Here is a 24,296-nt window from a genome sequence, read left to right as displayed (position 1 = left end):
CAAAGATGCATAAGGATGTTTGCATAATTATTTAAAAACTAGAAACCCTAAATAAATCATGATACATCCATATGATGAAATGTTATGAAGCCATAAAAATTAAGGTATTAAAGGTACTCAATGCCAGAAGAGAGTGTCACATATTTTTTAAATGAAAACAAAGCTAAAAAGCTGTATATTCAGTATTATCAAAATTTTATAAACACATGTGTAAAGGTTTATACCATATACATGTTATTTATGTATATGAATGAATAAAATTCCTGGCAGGGAATGAATTAAAATTTTGACAGTGGTTATTTGTGAATGGTAGGATAATAATGATGTTTGTTACCATGGTGCTTTCCTATGTACTTTAAGATTTTTTATGACAAGGATGAATGTATGTATGTAGTTATGTGTATATATAATAGGAGAAGCAGATGTTGTTTTAAAAAGAAAAAAGGTAGAAATAAATCATAAAATTTTAACCATGGTTTTAAATTTAGGCATTCAAATTAAACTTACTCCAGAACTGGCCCAAAGTCTTCCTACTTCCTGACAGTTCTTACCTTGAACTGAAACCAAAAATGTATATCCAATGGAATTTGCCTATGTAAAGTTGTTTTGAACTGGAATTGAATGTAGCCTTGAATTAAACTGGAAATGCCCTAATGAAATGTCTTGCTATAAATGACAAAGTTTTATAACTAATTTCTAAACAGTGTCATCATTAACCTTTGCTCTTCTGATCAAAATGAAGGATATCAAATAATATAATTTTTTCAAGCTCACCAAAACTGAGAAGCATAAAAAATTATATTAAACTCATGCCTAAATTAGTATGGTAGTTAAAAGAGGACCCAGAGACATACCAAACATTCTTCTCATATTCATGAAAAAGGTAGAAATTACAGAATTCTCACTTTTTAAAGTCAAGATAGAGTTCATATATAATAAAATGCACCCTTTTAAAGTACATAGTCTACCCTGTCTGATGTGGTTCAGCAGTTAGAGCACCAGCCAGCCCGGGTTCACCTGGTTAAGGTCATGGACCTGGGTTGCAGGTTCGATCCCTAGCCCTGGTCAGGGTGTGTGCGGGAAGCAGCCAATTGATGTGTCTCTTTCACATCAGTGTTTCTCTCTCTCTCTCCCCCCTCCATCCCTCTCTTCTGCTCTCTCTAAGGATCAGTGGAAAAAATATCTTTGGGTAAGGATTAAAAAAATAAATTTTTAAGTACATAATCCAGTGGTTGTTAGTATATTCACATAGTTTTGCAGCCATTACCACTATCTAATTTTAGAATATTTTGTCACCTGCAAAAGAAACCCCATAATAGCAGTGACTCCCCATTTTCCCTACCCCAACCTCTGTTATCTACTGTTCTATATTTGTTGTTATGAATTTGACAACTCTAGGTACCATGTAAGTATAATCATTGAACATTTGTCCTTTTGTGTCTGCTTTCACTTAGTATAATATTTTCAAGGTACACAAATGTTCATTCATGTTCATAACATGTATTGGCACTTTATTTTTATTGCTGTATAGTATTCCTTTATACCTCACTTTGGTTCTCCATCCGTCAACTGATAGAAATTTAGGCTGTTTCTACTCCTTGGCTATTATAAATAATCCTTCTATGACCAATTTGTATACATTTTTTTGCATGAATATATGCTTTTATTTATCCTGGGTACATACCTAGGAGTGGAATTTCTGGGTCATATGGTGAATATGTTTAACATTTTTAGGAACTACCAAACTCTTTTCAAAAGTAGCTGTACCATTTTACATTCCTACCTAGAATTCTCACTTTGATAAAGAAAATTTCAGACCAAGATTCTTGTGCTCTAAAAAGAAATACATAATTCCCTATTAAAAAATTTATACAGAAGACTAAAATGTTAAAGAGCCTCCAGTACTAAGTCTGAACAAAGTATAAGAATCTATAATTGCAAAAGGAAATAAGTAAACCAGAAGAAAAATTTAAATTGGAAATATTGGAAGTGAAACTATATCAGGTAGCCATTAAAAGTGACTAAAATTAGTTCAGCAAAATTCATTTGTATCTATCATCCCTTACAATTTTTAAGTGTTCAAAATGACAGTATTTGAAATTACATTGATTCGCATTTCACTCATTCATAATGTTGGATTATTCCTCAGTTTCTGTTAAATTAAAATATTTTGGAAAACATGATGCATTATGTTGTCAACGATGAACACTACATAAATAAGTTTAGTTTACATCAGTATCAGTCAAACAAGTTACTTACTCTGTAATATTCCTATAGCTCTTATATGTATTTAGAAACCCAAATTATATCACATACTATATGAAATTGAAATATTTTTCACAATCAAATCTGGTATCTGTCATACCATAAGCAACAACAACACAAACTTTCAGACTAGACCCCAAAACAGAATTTGTTCTTTTCACTTGGATCTATATTTTTAAAACAAAGCCTATATTTGAATTTTAATAAGCACTCCAGGTAATTCATATACACATTAAAGTTTGAGAAGCACTGATCTAAATAATTTGCTGCATTGACCTCTGAATAAAATCTCTGAATTTAATCTATATTAACATTGTTCATTTAATGCAATAATAATATAACATTAAATAATATAATTTATGAAGTTTTATATAAGAAATATGGGCACAGCAAAAGTGGAACTTTCCAAATACCTTAGATGAATTCAAAGACACTCCAGCAATAGGAGACATTTTGATCAGACCAATAAGTGGAATTCAAGAGTACTTGATAGTCTCTGGTACCATGTCTATCATCTACCTAGTCCTCAGAACCATGAATGCAACATGTTCAGTAACTTTTAATTTCACTTTCATGGCTTTTATCTCAACCTACTATTATTAAGGGTACTAGGAATAAACAAATAATTGACAGGAACCTGTTATGTGCCATGCACCTGTTAGGGCTCATAAATGCATTAATACCATGATGAATATGTGGGGGGAAAAACCTTGGCACAATGAATGTCACCATAAAAAGATAGAATTGTGACTACAGTGACCCATATTATTGGAATAAAAAGTTGACATCAAAATGATTGTATTCTGTGTTTCTGCTAGAGATCAATCAGTGCTTAAGATACCACCAGAATGGTTGTTACCCATTTTCTGAAGGTCAGTGTCAGTGCTGATCCAGGCCTCACAGTATACCACTATGACCTGACCCAAACAGAGAGGGATCAGCACATTTTGCTTTCATGTCTTACTAGTCCTGGATAAGCTGTAAATGTTAAGGAAGATAGTGAGAAAAATGGGAGGGTGCTTTTTATGACCGTCAATCTCATCATTCTTTTAGGCATATAATATATGAAGTTAAGTCTTTACTAACCAGTTAAAGCAAACAAAATACTTGATTAAATTACTTTCCTGTTTGTAATATTTTTATCTTTGATTTTAAACTTACAGAAAAGCTGCAAGAATAATAGAAAGAATTTCTGTTTACCAATTGCACTCACATTCCCGAGTTAATATTTTACCACATTTGTTATATCATTCTCTTTCTATAACAACAGACAGACATATACACACACACATATAAAAACACACCTATCTAACTTTCTGAATCATTTGAGAGCAAGTTGCAGACATGATATTTATAATTGTTTTTAAGCCATTTTCTGATTATGTATTTACTCTCCACATTAATCTAGACACTGAACCTACCAGTTTTGAGGATCAGATTGAAAACCCTTTCTTGAAATTTTTGGAATCTTCTGTTTGGTGCCTCAAGTGCAGGAAACTTAACCTTCCCTTTGAATTCATTTAGGCATAAGTAGTGTTGTGACAGCCTATAGAAAAGCTAATTTAAAGAAACTGTACCCATTTAATTCCTTGTGGCTTTTTAATACACTGCCTCTGTGGAAGATGGAGCTTTTGCTCTTCTGCTTGCGATATACTCACTGGGGTAAAGTCACAGTTTTATGAATGTTTGTTGAGAGGTCATGCCAATGTAACTAAAAGGGACTGCCTCTATGACTTACGTTATTTTTTATGACTTAATTTAATACCGTACTTACAGAGTGTGAAAATTGCAGATTACCTCTTGTACCTGAAATAACTAACTTATTCTGGAACAAGACATAAACTAATTCGCAGTAGAAACTTTTTTTCCCCATTGTCCAAGTTTAAAATTAAGTCCTGATAGTAATGAGAGAATTAAGTAAGATCTTGATGAGATTAAAATAATGTTTGTTTTTTTCAAAGCCAAAGCTATTTCCTTTGGGCAAATGAGCCTCCTTTTTGAGTTCTTTAACATTATGGTGCTATTTGGGGAATTTTGCCCTCTATGTTCGGAATGATGCTCTCGTAATCTGAGTGATTTACTCAAGACCAAAGACTAATTTCAGAATTGGGAGAATCTAATCCTTTGCTATCAAAGGGTCCGTTGCTGTACCCAGACTGGTAGAAAAGCAGAATCTCAGGCCTTACCCTACCTGTACTGAATCGAATCTGCATTTTAACAATATTCCCCAGGTGACTGTATTAAAATTTTAGAGCTATCATTATACTGATTTAAGGCGTCTATATCATTATTCATTAGGGAAATAGTTAGGCTTTTGTTAAAGTTTCTTCAGTATCCTGAAAACCAACTCTGCTATGTAGGGCTTCCTCTGTGGGCTCCTCACATAGACCTGAACCAGATTTTTGCTCAAGGGGAAGAAAGAACAAGTTAGATAGGTTAAAGGAAATTTCCATTATACTTCTTTTCCTACTTATTTCTGCAGGAGAGTAGAATATCTTTAGCTTTTTTACAGGTGCATGGATATGCTAGAGAAAATAATTTCTTCCTTTTTGGGAGGCGATTAATACTGCACCGAGTAAAACAGACTAGCAGCTTTTCTGAGACTGCTGGGGAGCTTCTGGGATGATAGGCACTTCCCACTATTCCGCAGACCATAAGCATTCTCCAAAGAGATTCTCCAAATACTCCTTTGGGCAAAATGAAGGTTACTGCTAACTTACTCCTTGTCTCCTTCCATTGTCCACAAAGACATTTTCATTTCAAAAATACCATATATTAGTGTTAAAAATTCAAATGATACAGAAGTGTCTGTAGAGGAAATCCGTTCGTTTGTCTATTCTGTTCCTGCTCTAACGCCATTCCCCAGAAGTAGCCACCGTTCATAGTTTGGTGTGTAGCCTCCCATGCTTGCTTATGCGTGTTCTCATATATACATACACTCAAAAAAATTTACACATCATACTGCAATGCTGTTTTGTAAATTGCTTAAGCTTCCATTTACTATACCACGAATTGCTTTAACACAAGTATGCAAATTGTTAACATGATGATAAAAATCTGTTATAAAAATAAGAACTATCCATTAACAAACTATTCTCTACCTAGGGTTTGGGGTGGAAATAAATGATTGAAATAACGATATAATCAAAGTTTTATTTACTCAGTTTAGATTTTCCTTAGAACTGGGGTGGACAGCATTGAATTAGAAGTCACTTCCTAGAAAGTGTAAAGATAACATAGGTCTATGCTGGTTTTAAAGGAATGGATCGACAGTGCCTGGGGGTGGATTGTGATGAATGACTAGAATGCAGCCGGAGACAACCTCAAGTGAAAAGATTCTTTCCCTGTCTGCCAGGTACAAATGAGCCATTGGTAGTAATAGCTCAGCCCTCATCAGAAATGCCACATTTGACCTCAGCTAATGAATTTTATGTGAAAATGATGACACCAGTTCACAACAAGGAGGAGGCAAAGACTTCATCTAAGTGTTACATACAGGTCACCGGTATGACTTGTGCTTCCTGTGTAGCAAACATTGAACGGAATTTAAGACGAGAAGAAGGTGAGACACTCTTAAAGCTTGTTGTTTTATGTTCTAGTTTGAGGACTCTGTCCTTTTTGTCTTCGTATATGTTTTGTTACCATGTTTATGATTCTTGCCGAGACCTCATAAAGACTATCAGTGATGTTCAGGACAACCTTCACTTTCTGACAGCCAGTCATTATTAGTGTTTTACTCCCTTATATATGGTCCCTATCTTGTTTGCTTCATGATCACATTTTAATATCAATGAAATTTGTAGGAAAAATAGCAGAGGGAAATACATAAGGTTACTATTCTTTATGGACCTTGGCTGCAATGTATTTTAAGAAACATACAAAGTTATGTGTAAAACTAACAACTAGAATCTATAAGTTTCAGTATTACTATACCTAGACCAAGCATGAGACTAAAACCAGGTTTGTTTAGAATTGCAGGGGTGGGGAAAGTAGGTTAAATTACGAGCCATCATTACCTAAAAGATAAATCATAAGGACATGAAATAATAATAATAATAATAATACAAATAATACAAATAAATAATACAATAATAAATTAATAATACAAGAATAAGCTGTGGGTTTTGCATACTCACAACTGTAACCCTCTTTTGCCCCACCGTGTATATTGTTCTCTTCCAACAGTTTGATCGTTGATCTTTGCTTGCAGTAAAAATGTTCAAATGTTACTTAATATTGTGTGTAGGTTTTAATTTTAGGTTACAAAATCTTAGAAATTCTACAACATTATTTATTTAGTCACACTCAGATATTTTAGCTTATAAATTAACATTTATATTACTGGACTTCACAGCACAGCATACTAGATTTTTTAACCATAGAGATATGTGATTTGTTTAATGAGACTGAAGTCATAGGTTTAGTACTTAGGCAACCCTAACCCCAGTTGTCTTAAAGATAACATGCTGTTAGTCACAAAGGCTGAATAATCAAGATTAGTATAAGCTTATTCCCATTATTGGGGAAATAATTCAAAGTATATATAGTAATAATGCAGGCCTGTGGCCAGTAGAATCACCTTTTATATAAGGCCAAAACATTATAACAAAATGTATGTTATACAGAGCTCTCTTTATTTCAATATTGTCTACATTCTGTCACTTCTACATCCTTCATTTCAGCCTCCATTATATCTAATAAAAATGCAGTCAAGGCTGAAGCTCATATTACACTTTGATTGATTAAAAAAGAAAAGGAGGAAGGTCACAAGCAAATGAAAGCAAAAAGAAGTTTCTGAGATTCCTGTTTAATTTTATAATCAACTATCTTTTACGTTTTTTTATAATTAAAAAAAATGTTATTCATTTTAGAGAGAGGAAGGGAGAGGGAGAGATAGATAGAAACATCACTAATGAGAGAAAATAATTGATCTTCTACCTCCTTCGAGCCCCTACTGGGGATTGAGCCTGCAACCTGGGCATGTGCCCTGACTGGAATCAAACCCATGACCTCTTGTTCATGGGTGTTGACAATCAACCAGTGAGCCACACTGGCCGGGCTGTAATCAATTATTTTTGGGCAATTCAGAAATAGCCATGTTCATGAGACAGGCAGTGCCTGTGCCAATTACAAATCTTTTTTTAAAATATATTAAGCTGATTCTACCAGTTACTCTCTATTATCCCCTTACCACCTCTTAACCCAATTAGGAATACCATTGGCCTAGCTGGGGTGATGACTACATGGACTTTCTCTTTTTAAACTAAGTAACACTGGTTTTCCCATAGTTTAGGCTCATTATAGTTCTAAAAATGAATGAAAAGACTTCTAATTATAGTTTGAAGTAAGAATTTTTAAAATTATCCATAATTTATTTAAGTATGAAACCTATTTTTGAAACTTAATAAATTAAATTTTCCCTTCTATTTCTGTTTGGCTATAGATTACATTCAATTGAGCACAAAAGATTTTTTCCTACTTCCTCTATCCTCTTATTAGTGACACTTCCCCATGAACCATTCTTCTGAATTAGTTGGTACCCACAAAGCCCAGAGAAGCACTTTATATAGAAAATTTAGATTATATTAGGTGCTTTGATTTCTTATTAAAAATTATTAAGTTAATGTGTGTGTGCTTTTTCTTTTTATCAAACCCCAGAGCTGACCTATTGACTAGTGGTCCCCATTCCTTGTCAGGTAGCCACCAAATGCTACAGATTCCTAGAAAGAATTGCCATTTTCTACTATGTGGAACTCATTTTCTTCCTGGCAATGACAGCAATAGCTGGCCTAGAGAAGTGGGACGTTTGTTAACAAAAGGCTTTCACCAGAGAACAGCGTGACTGCCATAAAATGAACTCCTTTGTTCTGTTAATAAGTTGTGTGGCACTTTTTCATTCTAGGAGTAAGAGCACTTTATTTTTTAAAATATGTTTTTATTTTTTATTTTTTAGAGAGAGAAGAAGGGAGAGGGATAGAGAAACATCTGTGAGAGAGAGAAACATTGATCGGCTGCCTCCTGCACGCCCCCTACTGGGGACCAAGCCCACAAACCAGGCATGTGCCCTGACCAGGAATCATCAGGTGACCTCTTGGCTCTTGGGTCCACTCTCAACCACTAAGCGACACTGACCTGGCAAGAGCACTTTAGATTCGTGTGTGCCAGACAGTGAAACTTGAGAATTTTAATAAATGACTATTAGTTGATATATTTTTTTACTTTTAAAAAATCTTTATTGTTGAAAGTATTACAGATGTCCCCTTTCCCCTCCCCGATTAACCCCCCTCCACCACCACCCCAGGCATTCACCACACTATTTGTCTGTGTACATGGGTTGTGCATATATGCATATAAGTTCTTTGTTGATATTATGTGTATGTTGATACAGTCTTGGACTCTGCTACAACTACAGTGATTTCTTAAATTCATGAGTTCTTTTCTCTAGGACTGTCTCATTAGTTTCTAAAAATGCTTTAATATTTACATAAGGTCTCAACTCATTGCAATTCATGGCCCTTGTTTGAATCCTAATTTAAACAAAAAACTGAACCGTTAACAAACTAATAAACGGTTATGTGACATTTGTGGAAATGTGAATATTGCCTAGATATGTGATGATATTGAAGAATTACTTTAGGTAGGATAATGGTATTATGGTTATTTTGAAAGACAACAGTCTCTATCTTTTAGAAATACATATTTAAATACATGTGAAATGATATGATGTGTGAGATTTACTTGAAAATAATCAGGGTAGAGGGCAGAGATTACTTGGATAGGAATATAGAAGAAACAAGATCAGCCTGGTATTATTGATAATTATTGAAGCTGGGTGATCGGTACATCAAATTTATTATGTTGTTCTCTCTTTTGTATATAAATAGTTGAAAATTTCCATAATAAAAAATTTTAAGAAAATAAAGCCCCCTTTTCAAATTGTTTTATTTGGTTTGGATTTAAGACTATATAAAAGTTAAGTAATAAATTTCTACAAATTCACTTTAATCCTTTCACAGTTAAATGAAAAAAAATATATAACATTACTCTTTTGTAATTTTTAAAAAATTTTCAATTTTTAGGGGCAGAGAGAGAAAGGAGGGGACATCAGTTTGTTGTTCCACTTATTTGTGCATTCATTGGTTGATTCTTGTATGTGCCCTGACTGGGGATAGAACCCACAACCTTATAATATTACTCTTTTTTACAAGATGTGTTATCTGAATTGTTTTTCTTATCAATGCTCCTAGGAATATATTCTGTACTTGTGGCTCTGATGGCTGGCAAAGCAGAAGTAAGATATAATCCTGCTGTTATACAACCCCCAATGATAGCCGAGTTTATCCGAGAGCTTGGATTTGGCGCCACTGTGATAGAAAATGCTGATGAAGGGGATGGAGTTTTGGAACTTATTGTAAGTAAGAATATTTGTGTAATTAATAAAATTTCCAGGAAAATGTAACAAGGATTAGGAAAAGAGTTCCAAAGATAATTAAAGCTGGGAAAATAAGACATTAAAGGAAAATTAAGGGAACTGGAAAATGGAAGGATAAGATTTGACTTAATGGTGGCATTCAAGCATGGAATGTAAAAGATAGTCATCATATCTCTATTAAGAACCAAAAAGGAAGAATTGGGTTTAGATGAACAAATGAAAATAAACTTTTAAAAATGTAGTATGATTCTTACCTATAGCATGTAAAATAATAAGTTTCAGATGCGTTAAAGACTTAAGTTTTATAAATGAAGTCATAAAATCAAGTGTAAGACATATTGATTTACACTTGATCTTAGCCCAAAGGCTGAGAAGCGATGGGGCATATTGGCTTAAAATGGTCATTTTCTCCAACCCAGCAAATCAAGTTTTATTTGTATAACTTCAACAGTTAAAATGAAAAAGTTAACCCTGTGCCAAAATAGGTTCTAGCTCAAACAAAAATTTAAATGTAAAAAATGAAACCATGAAATTACTAGAATAAATTTTGGAGCTTTTCTTTCAATATGTTAGCATGAAAATTTCAAACATCAGGAAAGTCAAAAGAGTTGTACAGTGGACACCATTATACACACCACCAAGATTCTACAACTAACATTTTACTATATTTGTTTTATCACACATCAGTCTCTCAATCCATCGTGGAAATAATTTTAGACTCACAAATAAGTTGCATAAATGGCACAGAGAATTTCCATGTAGCCTCTACTCAGATTTCCCCAGTGATAACATCATTTAAAAAATAATATTAGAGTAGGAAGGGCATTTCTAAATATCATATAAAACCAATAAATGAAAATATTAATAAATCAGGTACATAAAATTTTCTTCTTGGGAGAAAAGCAACATAAAGTCAAAAGGCAAGTAAAATAATTATAATTCATTTCATAGATGAAGGCTAATTTTCTTTTTTAAAATTTATCTTTATTGTTGAAAGTATTACAGATGTTCCCCCTTTTCCCCCCATTGACCCCCTACACCCTGCTCCCACCCCTAATTTTCTAAATATATGAAGAACTGTTATAAATCAATAAGAAAAGACCCAGCAACCCAAAAGAAAGATGGTAAAGGATATGAACCGACAGCTCACAGAAAAGCCAAAACATTACCTCTTTAAACATGAAAAGCTATTCAACCTCATTTGTAATAAGAGTAAAGCAAATTTACACTGCATGAAATGCCATTTTTTACCTATTAGATCAGTAAAAATTAAAAACAATTTTGTTAACACTGTGATCTCTCATATTGCTCTTGCAGTGTCAGTTGATATAAGCTCTCAACAGAAATTTGAAAATATCTGTCAGAAGTAAAGTTGTGCATAGCCTTTGCCTCAGAAGCTTCGCTTGTAGGAAGTTATCGAACAGACATTTGCATATGTATGAAATGACACGTATAAAGATGTTCTATTATATCATTACTTATAATAGCAAAAGAGGAAAAAACTAAATGTCAGTTATTGGGAAATAGATAAATTATGACACATTTGTACTGTAGGATACTAAACAGCTATTAAAAAGAATGGGCAGATTTTTACTTTTTAAAGACTTTAAAAATTAATAGCTTTATTGAAATTTACTTCACAAATCATAAACCCCTTTTAAAGTGTACAATTCAGTGATCCTTAGTATATTCTCAGAGTGGTGCTACTATGACCTCAAGCAAAATAGAAACAAACTCATAGAGAGCGGACTGGTGATTGCCAGAGGGGAGGGCGGTTGGGGGACTGGGTGAAAGAAGTGAAGGGATTAAGAAGTACAAATTGGTAGTTATAAAATAGCCCTGGGAATGTAAATTACAGCATAGGAAATATAGTCAATAATATTCTAATAACTATGTGTGGTGCCAGGTGTATACTTGAATTATTGAGGGGATCACTGCATAAATTATATAATTGTCTAACCACTGTGCCTCACACTTGAAACTACTAGAAAATAATATTGAATGTCAATTGTAATTGAAAAAATTGCTGCTATAACATCTTTAGTAAGTCCAGTGTCTGGGTTTCCTCAGGGACAGCTTCTATTGATTACTTTTTTCCTGCTTATAGATCATACTCGTTTTATTGCATGGTCTCACAATTTTCTTTTGTTAAAAATATAATATGGCAACTCTGGAAATAAGATTCTTCCCACCTCCTCATGGTTTGCTGTTGTAGTCATTTGTCATTGTTATTTTTTAAGTGACTTTTCTGAGCTAATTCCATGAAGTCTATATTCTATGTTGTGTGTGGCCATTGAAGTCTCTGCTTTATTAGCTTAGTGGTCAGCTAATGATTGGATAGAGATTTGCTTAAATACTGGAAACCAATAAGTCTCCCAGGTTTTGCTGAGGAGTTCTGTGTAAATGTTGGGGCATGCCTTCAACACTCAGCTATGTGGTTGTCAGTTTTGCCTTGGCTTTCACTACCTACAGAGCCTGAAGGTAAGCCTGAAGTAAGAGAGGTTAGAGTCTTTTCAGTTTTTTCTGAGCATGCACACACCCCTGGACATGTGCATAACCCTATGCATGTGCATGGCTGTCTAGATTCCTAGGAAAATTTTGGAACTGTTATAAACATTTTGCTTTGAAGGAGTTCCAACCCTTTTTGCCCTCTCTGGTAGCTTCTGATGCTGTTGTGTTTTTTTAACCATAATTGTGAGCTAGCTGGTGATCTTCATGACTACCACAGAACGGGAGTGGAGGGGCAATTATAATGCACATAGGTTGCTGTTTTATTGGGATTCATCTGATTTTCTTGAATACTTCCTGGGTTGCTGCAAGCTTTTAAGTTCCAAATTTCTGAAAAAGTTGGTTCTGATAATTTTTGCCAGTTTTCTCATTGCTTTTGTGAAGGAGAAAATTTTCAGAGATCCTTACTTCACCACTACTGATATCCCTTTAGTGGATATTTTTGAACATATGCTTTGTAATTTGTTATATACCTTTTGGTCACTTCCCAGAGTCTTTCAACAGTTTTGTTTTTGTTTTTATTTCTCAATTACAGTTTACTTTCAATATTATTTTGTATTGGTTTCACACATACAGCATAATGGTTAGACAATCATATACTTGACAAAGTGTTCCCTTTGATATTTCTAATACCCACCTGGCCCCATACATAGTTACCACAATATTATTGACTATATTCCCTATGCTGTACTTTATATCCCTGTGACTATTTTATAACAATCAATTTGTACTTCTTAACCCCTTCACCTCTTTCATTCAGTCCCCCAGCTGCCCTCTCCTCCGGAAACCATCATCTGCTCTCTGTGTCTGTGAGTCTCTTTCAATTTTGTTTGTTCCTTTATTTTGTTCTTTAGATTCCACATATAAGTGAAATCATATGATATTTGTTTTTCTCTGTGTGACTTATTTCACTGAGCATAATACCCTCTAGGTCCATCCATGCTGTCCCAAAAGGTAACATTGCTTACTTTTTTAGGACTGAGTAATATTTCATAGTGTAAATGTACCACGGCTTTTTTATTCACTCATCTATTGATGGGCACTTACTTGGCTTGCTTACATATCTTGGGTATTGTAAATAACTGCAATGAATATAGGGGTGCATATATTCTTTCAAATTAGTGTTTTGGGTTTCTTCAGATAAATATCCAGAAGTGGAATTGCTGGGTCATAAGGAAGTTTCATTTTTAATTTTTTGAGGAACCTCCATACTTTTTTCCATAGTGACTACACCAGTCTGCATTCCTACCAACAGTGCACCAGGGTTCCCTTTTTTTTATTTTCTCCCACATCCTTGTCAACACTTGTCATTTGTGGATTTATTGATGGTAGCCATTCTGACAAGGCTGAGTTGATATCTCATTGTGGTTTTAATTTGCATTTCTCTGATGATTATTGACATTGAGCATTTTTTCATACACCTATTGGCCATTTGTATGTCCTCTTTGGAGAAGTGTTTATTCAGGTTCTCTACCCATTTAAAATATATATATATATCTTTATTGATTTCAGAGAGAGGAAGGGAGAGGGAGAGAGAGAGAGTGATAGAAACATCAATGATGAGAGAGGGTCATTGATCGGCTGCCCCCCACACCCCCCCACACTGGGGATCGAGCCCACAACCCGGGCATGTGCCCTGACTGGGAACTGAACCATGATCTCCTGGATCCTAGGTCGATGCTCAACCGCTAAACCATGCCCGGCTGGGCATCTCTGCCCTTTTTTAATTGGATTGTTTTTTTGTTGTAGAGTTGTATGAGTTCTTTTTAAATTTTGCATATTAACCCCTTATCAGATGTATCATTCAGTGGGTTGTCTTTTCATTTTGTTGATGGTTTTCTTTGCTGTTCAAAACCTATTTAGTTTGACATAGTCCCATTTGTTTATTTTTTCTTTTGTTTCCCTTGCCCAAGGGGATATATCAGAAAAAAATATTGCTAAGAGAAATGTCAGAGATTTTACTGTCTATGTTTTTGCCTAGGAGTTTTATGGTTTCGAGTCTTACACTTAAGTTTTTAATCCATTTTGAGTTTATTCTTGTATATTTTGTGAGAAGAAGGTCTGTTTTTGTTGTTGGTTTTTTGCATGTATCTGTCCAATTTTTCCAGCACCATTTTCAATAGTTTCTTGAACCTTTCCCCCAGTTTCATCATTGCTTTTTAGGAGAAAGGAATTGATGAGCTCCTTACACAGTCATTCCAGAATTCCTACCCCATGACTTTAGTATTTAATATCCAACTGAACTATATATAACCTCACTCAACATATAGGGCAAAAAAATATTTTTAGACAAATGTAGAACACTTTTGTCATCCATTAACGTTCACTAAAAGTAATACTAAAGGTTATGTAATTTAGCAGGATGAAAAAATATCTAGACGGAAGCAAGGCGTTGAATACAAGAAACAATGATTTGTCAAATTCTCTACAATGAGTAGTGACAGGAATAGCGAGACTTTTAATGAGATCCTCTTCTGTGTAACCTGTTGTAGCTGGACCATATCCTTGTTCAATGTGATATAAAAAGTGTTCTAAAAGAGTGTTCTAATTGTCATATTTAAAGCATATTAATAGTGCAGAAAGATCTTGTGTGTTAATCCCATGTTACAAGAGTTATTTTAGTTTAAAGTAATAACTCATGTTTAATGGAGGAAAAAGTATATTTTTGAATAACAATGCACTTGTCTTTAATAGGTGAGAGGAATGACCTGTGCCTCCTGTGTACATAAAATAGAGTCTACCCTCACAAAGCACAGAGGTATTTTCTACTGCTCTGTGGCCCTGGCAACCAACAAAGCACATGTTAAATATGATCCAGAAATTATTGGTCCCAGAGATATTATCCATACAATTGAAGTAAGTGTCAATTTCTATGTTCTTGCCTATTTAATTAACATACTTCTGAATTGGTTCTGTTTCTATCAGAGACAATGAAAAAATCTGATACATTTGGTTACTCTAGACAACATCTGTCTCATAATTTAATGTAAATTTATCTGCCTTTTTTATGGTATTTATCAGGAGGAGCTGGGCAAAGGCATACTGACACTATAAATCAGGAGCAGACTTAAAGTAGAAACACAAGGAATTTTTAAAATACTTAGAAAACGGAAGCAAAATACAATTTGTTACGGGTAAAATTTATGTTAATCACTAAGAAAATGAAGGATCCTGCTAGATGCTTTATTGTTTGTTAGGTCAAAGCAAAGGATGCATTTTTAAGTTAAAGTAAGACATTTAAATGACCAAATCTTTTCCTTTGTTATAAATTCATCTTGTGCTCTTCAGTATATCTTAAGTGGTCGTACATGTGGAAGTGCTTTAAAAGTTTCAGTGTGGTATAGCACTGGTGTTCTAATGATCTAAAGCACATTAATGGTTCAGATAAGATCTTATTAGTGTGGATAATAATGACATTAACATCTTTGTGAAGCTAGCATTATTGAGTATCTACTATGTGTCAGTTACCAAGATTGCCAAGCTTCAACTCTTAATTTCATTCACATAACAGTGCTGCCATCTTCATTTTGGAGGTGAGGAACCTCAGGATAAGAGAAGTTAAGTTACTTGTCCAAGGTCAAATAGCTAGTAGATATCATAGCTGGGATTTGAGCCTAATCTTTCTGACTCCAAAGGTCATGCCTGCTCTTTTCACTGTACTACACTGACAACAAATGTTATATGGCAGTATTTTTCTTAGCACTTGAAAATATAATGTGTTACTGTGTTTGCTCACACTTAGGCGAGGTTTTCTTTTCATATTTTGTTTTATTGAGGAAAATTTTTGTTTGTATTCTTTTTTCTTAATTTCTCCTGAGAGTTCATTACTATTGTATAGAAACACAACAGATTTCTGTATTTTAATTTTGTGTCCTGCAATTTTACTGAGTTCATTTATTAGTTCTAATAGATTTTGGTGGAGTCTGTAGGGCATTCTATATATGGTATCATGTCTTTTGCAAATAGTGACAGTTTTACTTCTTCCTTTGCAATTTGGATGCCTTTTATTTCTTTTTCTTGTCTGGTGTGGCTAGAACTTCCAATACTATGTAGAATAAAACTGGTGAGAGTGGGTATCCTTGTCTTATTCCTGATCTTAAAGGAAAAGCTTTCAGCTTTTCACTATTGAATGTGATTTTAGCTGTTTGTTATATATGGCCTTTATTATGTTGAGGTATGCTTCCCTTATCCCTGTTTTGTTGAGAGGTATTTTTTTTTTTAATCATAAATGGATGTTGAACTTTGTCAAATGTGTTTTCTGCATCAATTGAAATGATACGATTTTTATGCTTGGGGTTATCGATGTAGTGTATCTCATTGATTGATTTGTGGGTATTAGACCATCCTTGTATCCTAGGAATAAACCCCACTTGATCATGGTGTATAATCCTTTCACTGTATTGTTGAATTCAGTTTCCTAATATTTTGTTGAGAATTTTTGCATCTATGTTCATCAGGGATACTGGCCTGTAATTTTCTTTTTTTCTAGTATCTTTGGTTTTAGTATCACAGTAATGCTGACCTCATAGAATGAGTTTGGAAGTGTTCCTTTTTATTTAATTTTTTTGTATAGTTTGAGGAGGATAGGTGTTAATTCTTCTTTAACTGTTTGGCATAATTCACCTGTGAAATCGTCTGGTCCTGGACTTTTGTTTGTTGAGAGGTTTTTGATTACTCCTTTAAATTTGTTGCTAGTAATTGGACAGTTCAGATTTTCTGTTTCTTTATGGTTCAGTCTTAGAAAACTGTTTTTCTAGAAATTTTTCTGTTTCTTTAGGTTGTCCAATTTGTTGGCATATAATTGTTCATAGTTTTTTTCTTTAATTTTTAAATTTATTGTTTCCAGTATCACAGATGTCCCACATTCCCCTTCTTTGTCCCCCTGCACAAGGCCACTACCCCACGTCAGGCCTTCACCATACTATTGTCTGTGTGTAAGGGCTATTCATATATGCATATGTCCTTTGATTAATCTCTTCCCATCCCCCCACCTCCTCCCCTCTAAGATCTGTCGGTCTGTTCCATGCATCCTTGCCTCTGGACCTATTTTGTTTGTCAGTTTATCTTGTTCATTAGATTCCACATATAAGTGAGATCATGTGATACTTGTCTTTCTCTGACTAGCTTATTTTGCTTAGCATAATAATCTCCAGCTGGCATGAGTCAATGGTTGAGCATCGACCCATGAACCAGGAGATCACAGATTGATTCCCAGTCAGGCCACATGCCCAGTAGGGGGCGTGCAGGAGGCAGCTGATCAGTGATTCTCTCTCATCATTGATGTTTCTATCTCCCTCTCCCTTCCTCTCTCTGAAATCAATTTTAAAAATATTAATAAATAAATAAGAATCTTTGCATGGAACTTCAAAAACAAACAAAAGCATGCTGGTTTTTCAAGTGTAAAACTGCTGCATACTGCATCTAGCATCATCTAGCATTGAGCATTCACCATTCAAAGTATAAAGTCTCTTTCTGTCCCTGTTTATCGCCCCCTTTGTTTATTTTTTCCTTTGTTTCTCTTGCCCTAGGAGATGTACATGGGAAGATACTGCTATGTGAGATGTCTGATATTTTACTGCCTATGTTTTCTTCTAGGATTTTTATGGTTTTGCAATTTATATTTAAGTCTTTTGTCCATTTTGAGTTTATTCTTGTGTGTACTGTAAGTTGATGGCCTTTTTCCTTTTTTTTCTTTCTCACCTGTACCTGTACAGTTTTCCCAGCACCATTTATTGAAGAGGCTGTCTTTACTCCATTTTATGTTCTTGCCTCCTTTATCAAATATTAATTGACCATAATGGAATGGGTCAATTTCTGGGGTCCTGTCCTATTCCATTGATCTATATTCCTGTTCTTGTGCAAATACCAAGCTATTTTGATTACAGTGGCTTTGTGGTATAACTTGATATCTGTTATTGTGATCCCTCCAACTTTGTTCTTCTTTCTCAAGATTGCTGCTGCTATTCGGGATCTTTATTTGTTCCATATAAATTTTTGGAATATTTGTTGTAGATCTGTGAAATATGCCATTGATATTTTAATAGGCATTGTGTTGAATCTGTAGACTGCTTTGGATAGTAAGGACATTTTAATGATGTTAATTCTTCCAATCAATGAACATGGTATATGCTTCCACTTGTTTGTATCTTCCTCTGTTTCTTTTTTCAATGTCCTATAGTTTCCTTAGTACTACCTGTGTTTTAACTTCTTGGGTAAGTTTATTCCTAGGTATCTTATTTGTTGTTGTTGTTGTTACAATGTAAATGGGAATTTTTTTTTAGTTTCTCTTTCTGAGAGTCATTATTGGTGTGTAAAAATGCCATCAATTTCTGGATGTTAATTTTATATGCTACTTTGCTGAATTCATTTATTAAATCTCGTAGCTTTTTGGTGGAGTCTAGGTTTTTCTGTGTACAACATCATGTCATCTGCAAATAATGAATGTTTTACTTTCTCCTTTCCAATTTGGATGCCTTTTATTTTTCCTTCTTGTCTGATCACTGTGGCTAGGACTTCCAGTACTATGTTGAATAAGAGTGGTGAAAGTGGACATCCCTGTCATCCTGTTCTTAGGGGAAATGATTTTAGTTTTTCCCCATTGAGTATGATGTTGGCTGTAGGTTTGTCATATATGGCCTTTTGTTATATTGAGGTAGGATTCCTCCACTCCTACTTTGCTGAAAGTTTTTATCAAAAATGGGTGCTGGATTTTGTCAAATGCTTTTTCTGTGTCTATTGTTATGGTCATGTGATTTTTATCCTCCTTTTTGTCTATGTGATGTATCATGTTTATTGATTTCAAAATATTGTCTAAGCCTTGCATGCCTGGAATAAATCCCACTTGGTCATGGTGTATGAACTTTTTAATATATTTCTGGATCTGATTTGCTAATATTTTGTTGATGGTTTTAGCATTTATGTTCATCAAGCATATTGGCCTATAATTTTCTTTCTTTGTAGTATCTTTATCTGCTTTTGTAATTAGGATAATGCTGACCTCATAAAAAAAACTTGGAAGTCTTGAATTTTTTGGCATAGTTTGAGGAGGATAGATATTCTTTGAATGTTTGGTAATCTCTCCTGTGAAGCCATCTGGTCTAGGACTTTTGTTTGCTGGGAGGTTTTTGATTACTGCTTTAATTTCATTAGTTGTTACTGGCCTATTCAGGTTTTCTGACTCTTCCTGAGTTTTGGAAGATTGTATGTTTCTACGAATTTGTCCATTTCATACATGTTGTCCAATTTGTTGGCATATAGTTGTTCATAGTATTTTTTTACAGTATTTCGAATTCCTGTGATGTCACTCATTACTTTGCCTCTTTCATTTCTGATTTTATTTATTTGGGTCCTCTCTCTTTGTTTCTTGATAAGTCTGGCTAAAGGTTCATCAATCTTGTTTATCTTTTAAAGAACTAGCTGTTGGTTTCAGTGATCTTTTGTATTCTGTTTTTAGTATCTATTTCCACTCTGGTCTTTCTTATTTCCTTCCTTCTAATTACCCTGGGCTTTTCTCTTTTTGTGAGTAATTCATTTATATTTTTCATTTAATGAATATAATCTTTTTAAAATATGTTTTTAATTGATTTCAGAGAGAGGAAGGCAGATGGAGGGAGAGATAGAAACATGGATGAGAGAGAAACATATATCGGCTGCCTCCTACACGCCCCCTACTGGGGATCAAGCTCACAACCCTGGCATGCGCCCTGACCTGGCATAGAATCCGTGGCCTCCTGGTGCATGGAACAGTGCTCCACCAACTGAGCCACACCAGCTGGGTAGTCTGGGCTTTTCTTGTTCTCTTTCTAATTCTTTTAGTAGTAGGGTTAGATTGTTTATTTGAGCTTTTTATTGTTTCTTAAGGTAGGCCTATAATGCTATGAACTTCACTCTCAGGATTGCTTTTGTTGTGTCCCACAGATTTTGGTTTGTTGTTGTTCATTTTCATTTGTTTCCAAGAAGATATTTATTTCTTCTTTGATCTCATTGTCAACCCATTCATTGTTTAATTACATGCTCTTTAGCCTCCATGTGTTTGAGTTTTTTGAGTTTTTTATTGTAGTTTATTTCTGTTTTCATGCCGTTGTGATCCGAGAAAGTGCTTGATAAGATTTCAGTCTTCTTGAATTTGTCAAGACTTATTTGTTGTCATGGGGATGTAAAATACAGCATAGGGAATATAGTCAGTAATATTCTAGTAACTATGGTGTCAGATGGATGCAAGATTTATCTGATCACTTTTTAAGTTATGTAATGTCTAATCACTGGGGTTTACGCCTGAAACTAATATAATAATGTATCTCAACTTCAACTGAAAAATAAAAATGATTTTAAAATGGGAAATTAAATAAATAAATAAATGGATGAATGAATGAATGATGGAGGCACACACACAAAAGAACCCCTACTGAGGACAGCTGCACTTGAGTTAAATCATTACTTTGAGAACAGTAGGATAAACACTAACTAGAGTGGAGGAGGTACTCATTTTTTTGACGAAAGATTAAAAACTAAGGTAATTAAGAAAGGAACCATATCTTCATTTTTGTATTCCCCACAGTAACTTGCACTTGGTAATTGAATTGAATTGTTCTTAATGACAATACCATGGCTTAGAATTTCTTTATTTAATATTTATACATTCAGTGAAATAATTGTTTTCTCTTGAATTTCCTTTAGAGCTTAGGTTTTGAGGCTTCTTTGGTCAAGAAGGATCGGTCAGCAAGCCACCTAGACCACAAACGAGAAATAAGACAGTAAGTTCTCTTGCAGTGTCAGTGAAAAACAGATTTTGATTCTTTGTTACAAATTTAACATCCTCTGAGCATGTCAGTTTTTACAATATCATCCTTATACTCAGTGGAGTGGTCACAACTTGTATTTATCTCTAGTACATAGAATCTTTAACCACTAGCTACTTAGTAAAATGATTTTTCTTTTCTACATAAGATGGAGACGGTCCTTCCTCGTGAGCCTCTTTTTCTGTATTCCTGTAATGGGACTGATGATATATATGATGGTTATGGACCACCACCTTGCAACTCTTCACCATAGGCAGAACATGAGTCAAGAAGAAATGGTCAACATTCATTCTTCTATGTTCCTAGAGCGCCAGATCCTGCCAGGATTGTCCGTTATGAATTTGCTATCCTTTTTATTTTGCGTACCAGTACAGGTAAGTGAAATGTTAGCAAGTATATTTGTTAATAATGAAAAATAGCTAAAATGCGGCAGGCAAGTCCATTTTCAATTGGAAAGCAGATGTTAGCCAGAAACCTATCATTTTATGTTGGATGCTTTACAAAAATAATCTTAAACTGAGTGGTTAAAGTAAATAATAAATTCCACTTAACCCCTAAGGATATTGTTTAATGACAAAGCAAAGAATAAGAGTTTAATTTGTATTCAGATATGATTTGGCATTCATATCTGCTATTGTATATAAATTTATATTTTAAATTATTATATTATAACAATAAAATATCCTGAGCCTTTGTAGCCTAAATGGCTCAGTTCTACCGTTGTAACTTTCTAAATAAATTTTCTCTTATAATTAAAAAAATACATTTTGTTTATATATTTAATATCTTAAAATTAATTCTACTTATATTAATGATATTAAATATATTTTGATTTCTTTAGTAATTTATTATATAAAATAAAATAATTCTAATAATTATTAAATTGTATTATTAGTTATATTGTTTTTCCTGGCACTTAAATGTTTTCAACTTTACTTTTGAAATAAACTTACTGTGGAACACTTCCATCTAATAAATGTATTCCTTTTTCTGATCCTTGTAAAAGGCAATAATGATTTTTTAAAAACTCTTAGTGTGTTTCTCTATACCAGGGATGGGGAACCTTATATGGCCTGTGGGCCATATACGGCCTAAGAAATCATTTGGTCTGGCCCTGCCAAGGCAGCCACGGGTGGGACTTGAAATTCAATAAATCTAGGAACTTTTTCATAGCTATTTTTTAAGTTGATAATTTTGTGTGGCCTGTGAATGATGTTATAAATATCCCAGTGGCCCTTGGCAGAAAAAAGGTTTCCCACCCCTGCTCTGTACTAATGAAAAATAAGCTTTTCAGGTATGTATACCAACAATATTAGCCAGCAGATCTAAGAGCTTGTGATATTGCCACTTAGGTTGAATTTTGGAAAGGGGGAGATGAGTTTTATGTAGAAAAATCCTTGCCAAAAGAATGTAATTCTTTTCCTACTTTTTGGGGTTTTTTAATGCTTTTTTTTTTTTTTTTTTTTTTAAACATCTTTATTGATTTCAGAGAGAGGAAAGGAGGGGGAGAGAGACAGAAACATCAATGATGAGAGAGTCATTGATCGGCTGCCTAGCCCACAACCCGGGCACGTGCCCCGACCGGGAACTGAACCCCGATCTCCTGGATCCTGGGTCGACCCTCAATCGCTGAGCCATGCCCAGCTGGGCCTTTTCCTAGTTCTTGTTTTTGCTAGGATCAAAGAAAAAATTCTAAGAACTGTCTGAGTTTATATTATGGAATGTCTGTCTATCGGACCATAGAGGACAGCTGCCAAGGGCTTGTACAGCAGTTTGAATCTTTACACACACATGTCTGCTAAAATACAAACTATTGCTTCAGCCTAAAATCTCTCTTTAGTGTTTATGATTTAGATAAAAGCCAAAGGAAGTTAACATTGATACTGTAACTTAATTATTGAGGCATATATGTGAATTTCAGTATCTTTTAAAAAGCAATGATTATTGTTTCTATATTACAGTTTTTTGGAGGCTGGTACTTCTACATTCAGGCCTACAAAGCACTGAAGCATAAAACTGCGAATATGGACGTACTGATTGTGCTGGCCACCACCATTGCATTTGCTTACTCTTTGGTTATTCTTCTGGTCGCAATGTATGAGAGAGCCAGAGTGAACCCTATTACTTTCTTTGACACACCTCCTATGCTATTTGTGTTTATTGCACTAGGCCGGTGGCTGGAGCATGTAGCAAAGGTAAAGTGAGAAAAGGTGACATTTGTTAAAATCTTGGGTAGCTAAATGACCATAATATCTTCTAGACAAGTTATTGGAAATATATATTGATTTATATAGTTAATAATTTACTGAAAGAAGTACTTATTTTTGTTTGGCAATATTTTAAGTTAAGTATTTCTTTAGAAGATTTACCAAATTTATGGAATTAATACTGTAGATAGTAGAGTACATCCATGTTTGTTTTAAGAGAGGCATTTAAGAAGCACTTATTTTATTTAATTATATCACATTAATGGAAAAATTGATGTGACCACAGGATTTAAAATAATGATTGAAAAAATTTACCCGTAATATCATGCTATAATGGAAATCACTTTCTAATCCTGTTCCACATGTTTATATTTTTCAGAGTGGCAAAGTTAGTATTACATACCACTTTGTACCCTTAACACTGTATAGTTTTTCCCCCATTTTTGCAGTTTAGATAATTATTTGGCATTTCTGAATAATATTCTGTCAAACCAGCATGCTGTTATTTACTAAACCATTCTGGTTTTGTTCTCAATTAGATGGTTTCCAATTTTTAATTTTAGGTAACCTTGCATTAAACATATTCATGTCTAATGTTATTTCTATTGAATTGGTATCTTAGGATAAATTACAAAGCATATGGTTAAAAGACATAATTCTTTCTGTGGTTTATGCTATAAGTTGAAACAATTTTTGCCAGTATGGATATGTTAGTGAAGTAGTTTTACTACAACTTCATCAGCATTGACTCCTATCTAAATTCTTGAAATGGTATCATAGAGTTGCTTTAGTTTGCATTTATTCCATTAATAGCAGGGATAAACATTTTTCCACACATCAGGTATTATATTTCTTCTTTAAATTTTTTTACTGATTTTTGAGAGAGAAAGAGAGCAAGAGAGTGCAATATTGATTTGTTGTTCCACCCATTTATGTTCCCACTGTTTGGGTGCTTTTTGCATGTGCCCTGACTGGAGATCGAAACCACAACCTTGGTGTAGCAGGAAAATGCTCTGACCAACTGAGTTACCCATCCAGGGCTTATATTTCTTCTTAAATAATTGCCTATTCATGTCCTTTGCCTGT

At 34.1% G+C, this 24,296-nt stretch overlaps 1 protein-coding gene across 2 annotated transcripts in view; it reads left to right on the top strand.

Moving 5' to 3' along the window:
• Positions 1–24,296, top strand: part of ATP7A (ATPase copper transporting alpha) — a 139,556-nt gene that overhangs the window by 76,362 nt on the left and 38,898 nt on the right. For both annotated transcript variants that reach the window (XM_016207263.2, XM_087829450.1), the window contains 6 exons: positions 5,621–5,827; positions 9,513–9,676; positions 14,900–15,061; positions 20,882–20,958; positions 21,152–21,377; positions 22,965–23,198. In XM_016207263.2, coding sequence (XP_016062749.2) covers positions 5,621–5,827; positions 9,513–9,676; positions 14,900–15,061; positions 20,882–20,958; positions 21,152–21,377; positions 22,965–23,198 — 1,070 coding nt within the window. The remainder of the gene's footprint in view (positions 1–5,620; positions 5,828–9,512; positions 9,677–14,899; positions 15,062–20,881; positions 20,959–21,151; positions 21,378–22,964; positions 23,199–24,296) is intronic.

Source organism: Miniopterus natalensis, chromosome X (assembly GCF_054644295.1).
Source record: "Miniopterus natalensis isolate mMinNat1 chromosome X, mMinNat1.hap1, whole genome shotgun sequence".
In the NCBI taxonomy this organism is placed as follows: Eukaryota; Metazoa; Chordata; class Mammalia; order Chiroptera; family Miniopteridae; genus Miniopterus; species Miniopterus natalensis.
This window is presented reverse-complemented; position numbering and strand designations above follow the sequence as displayed.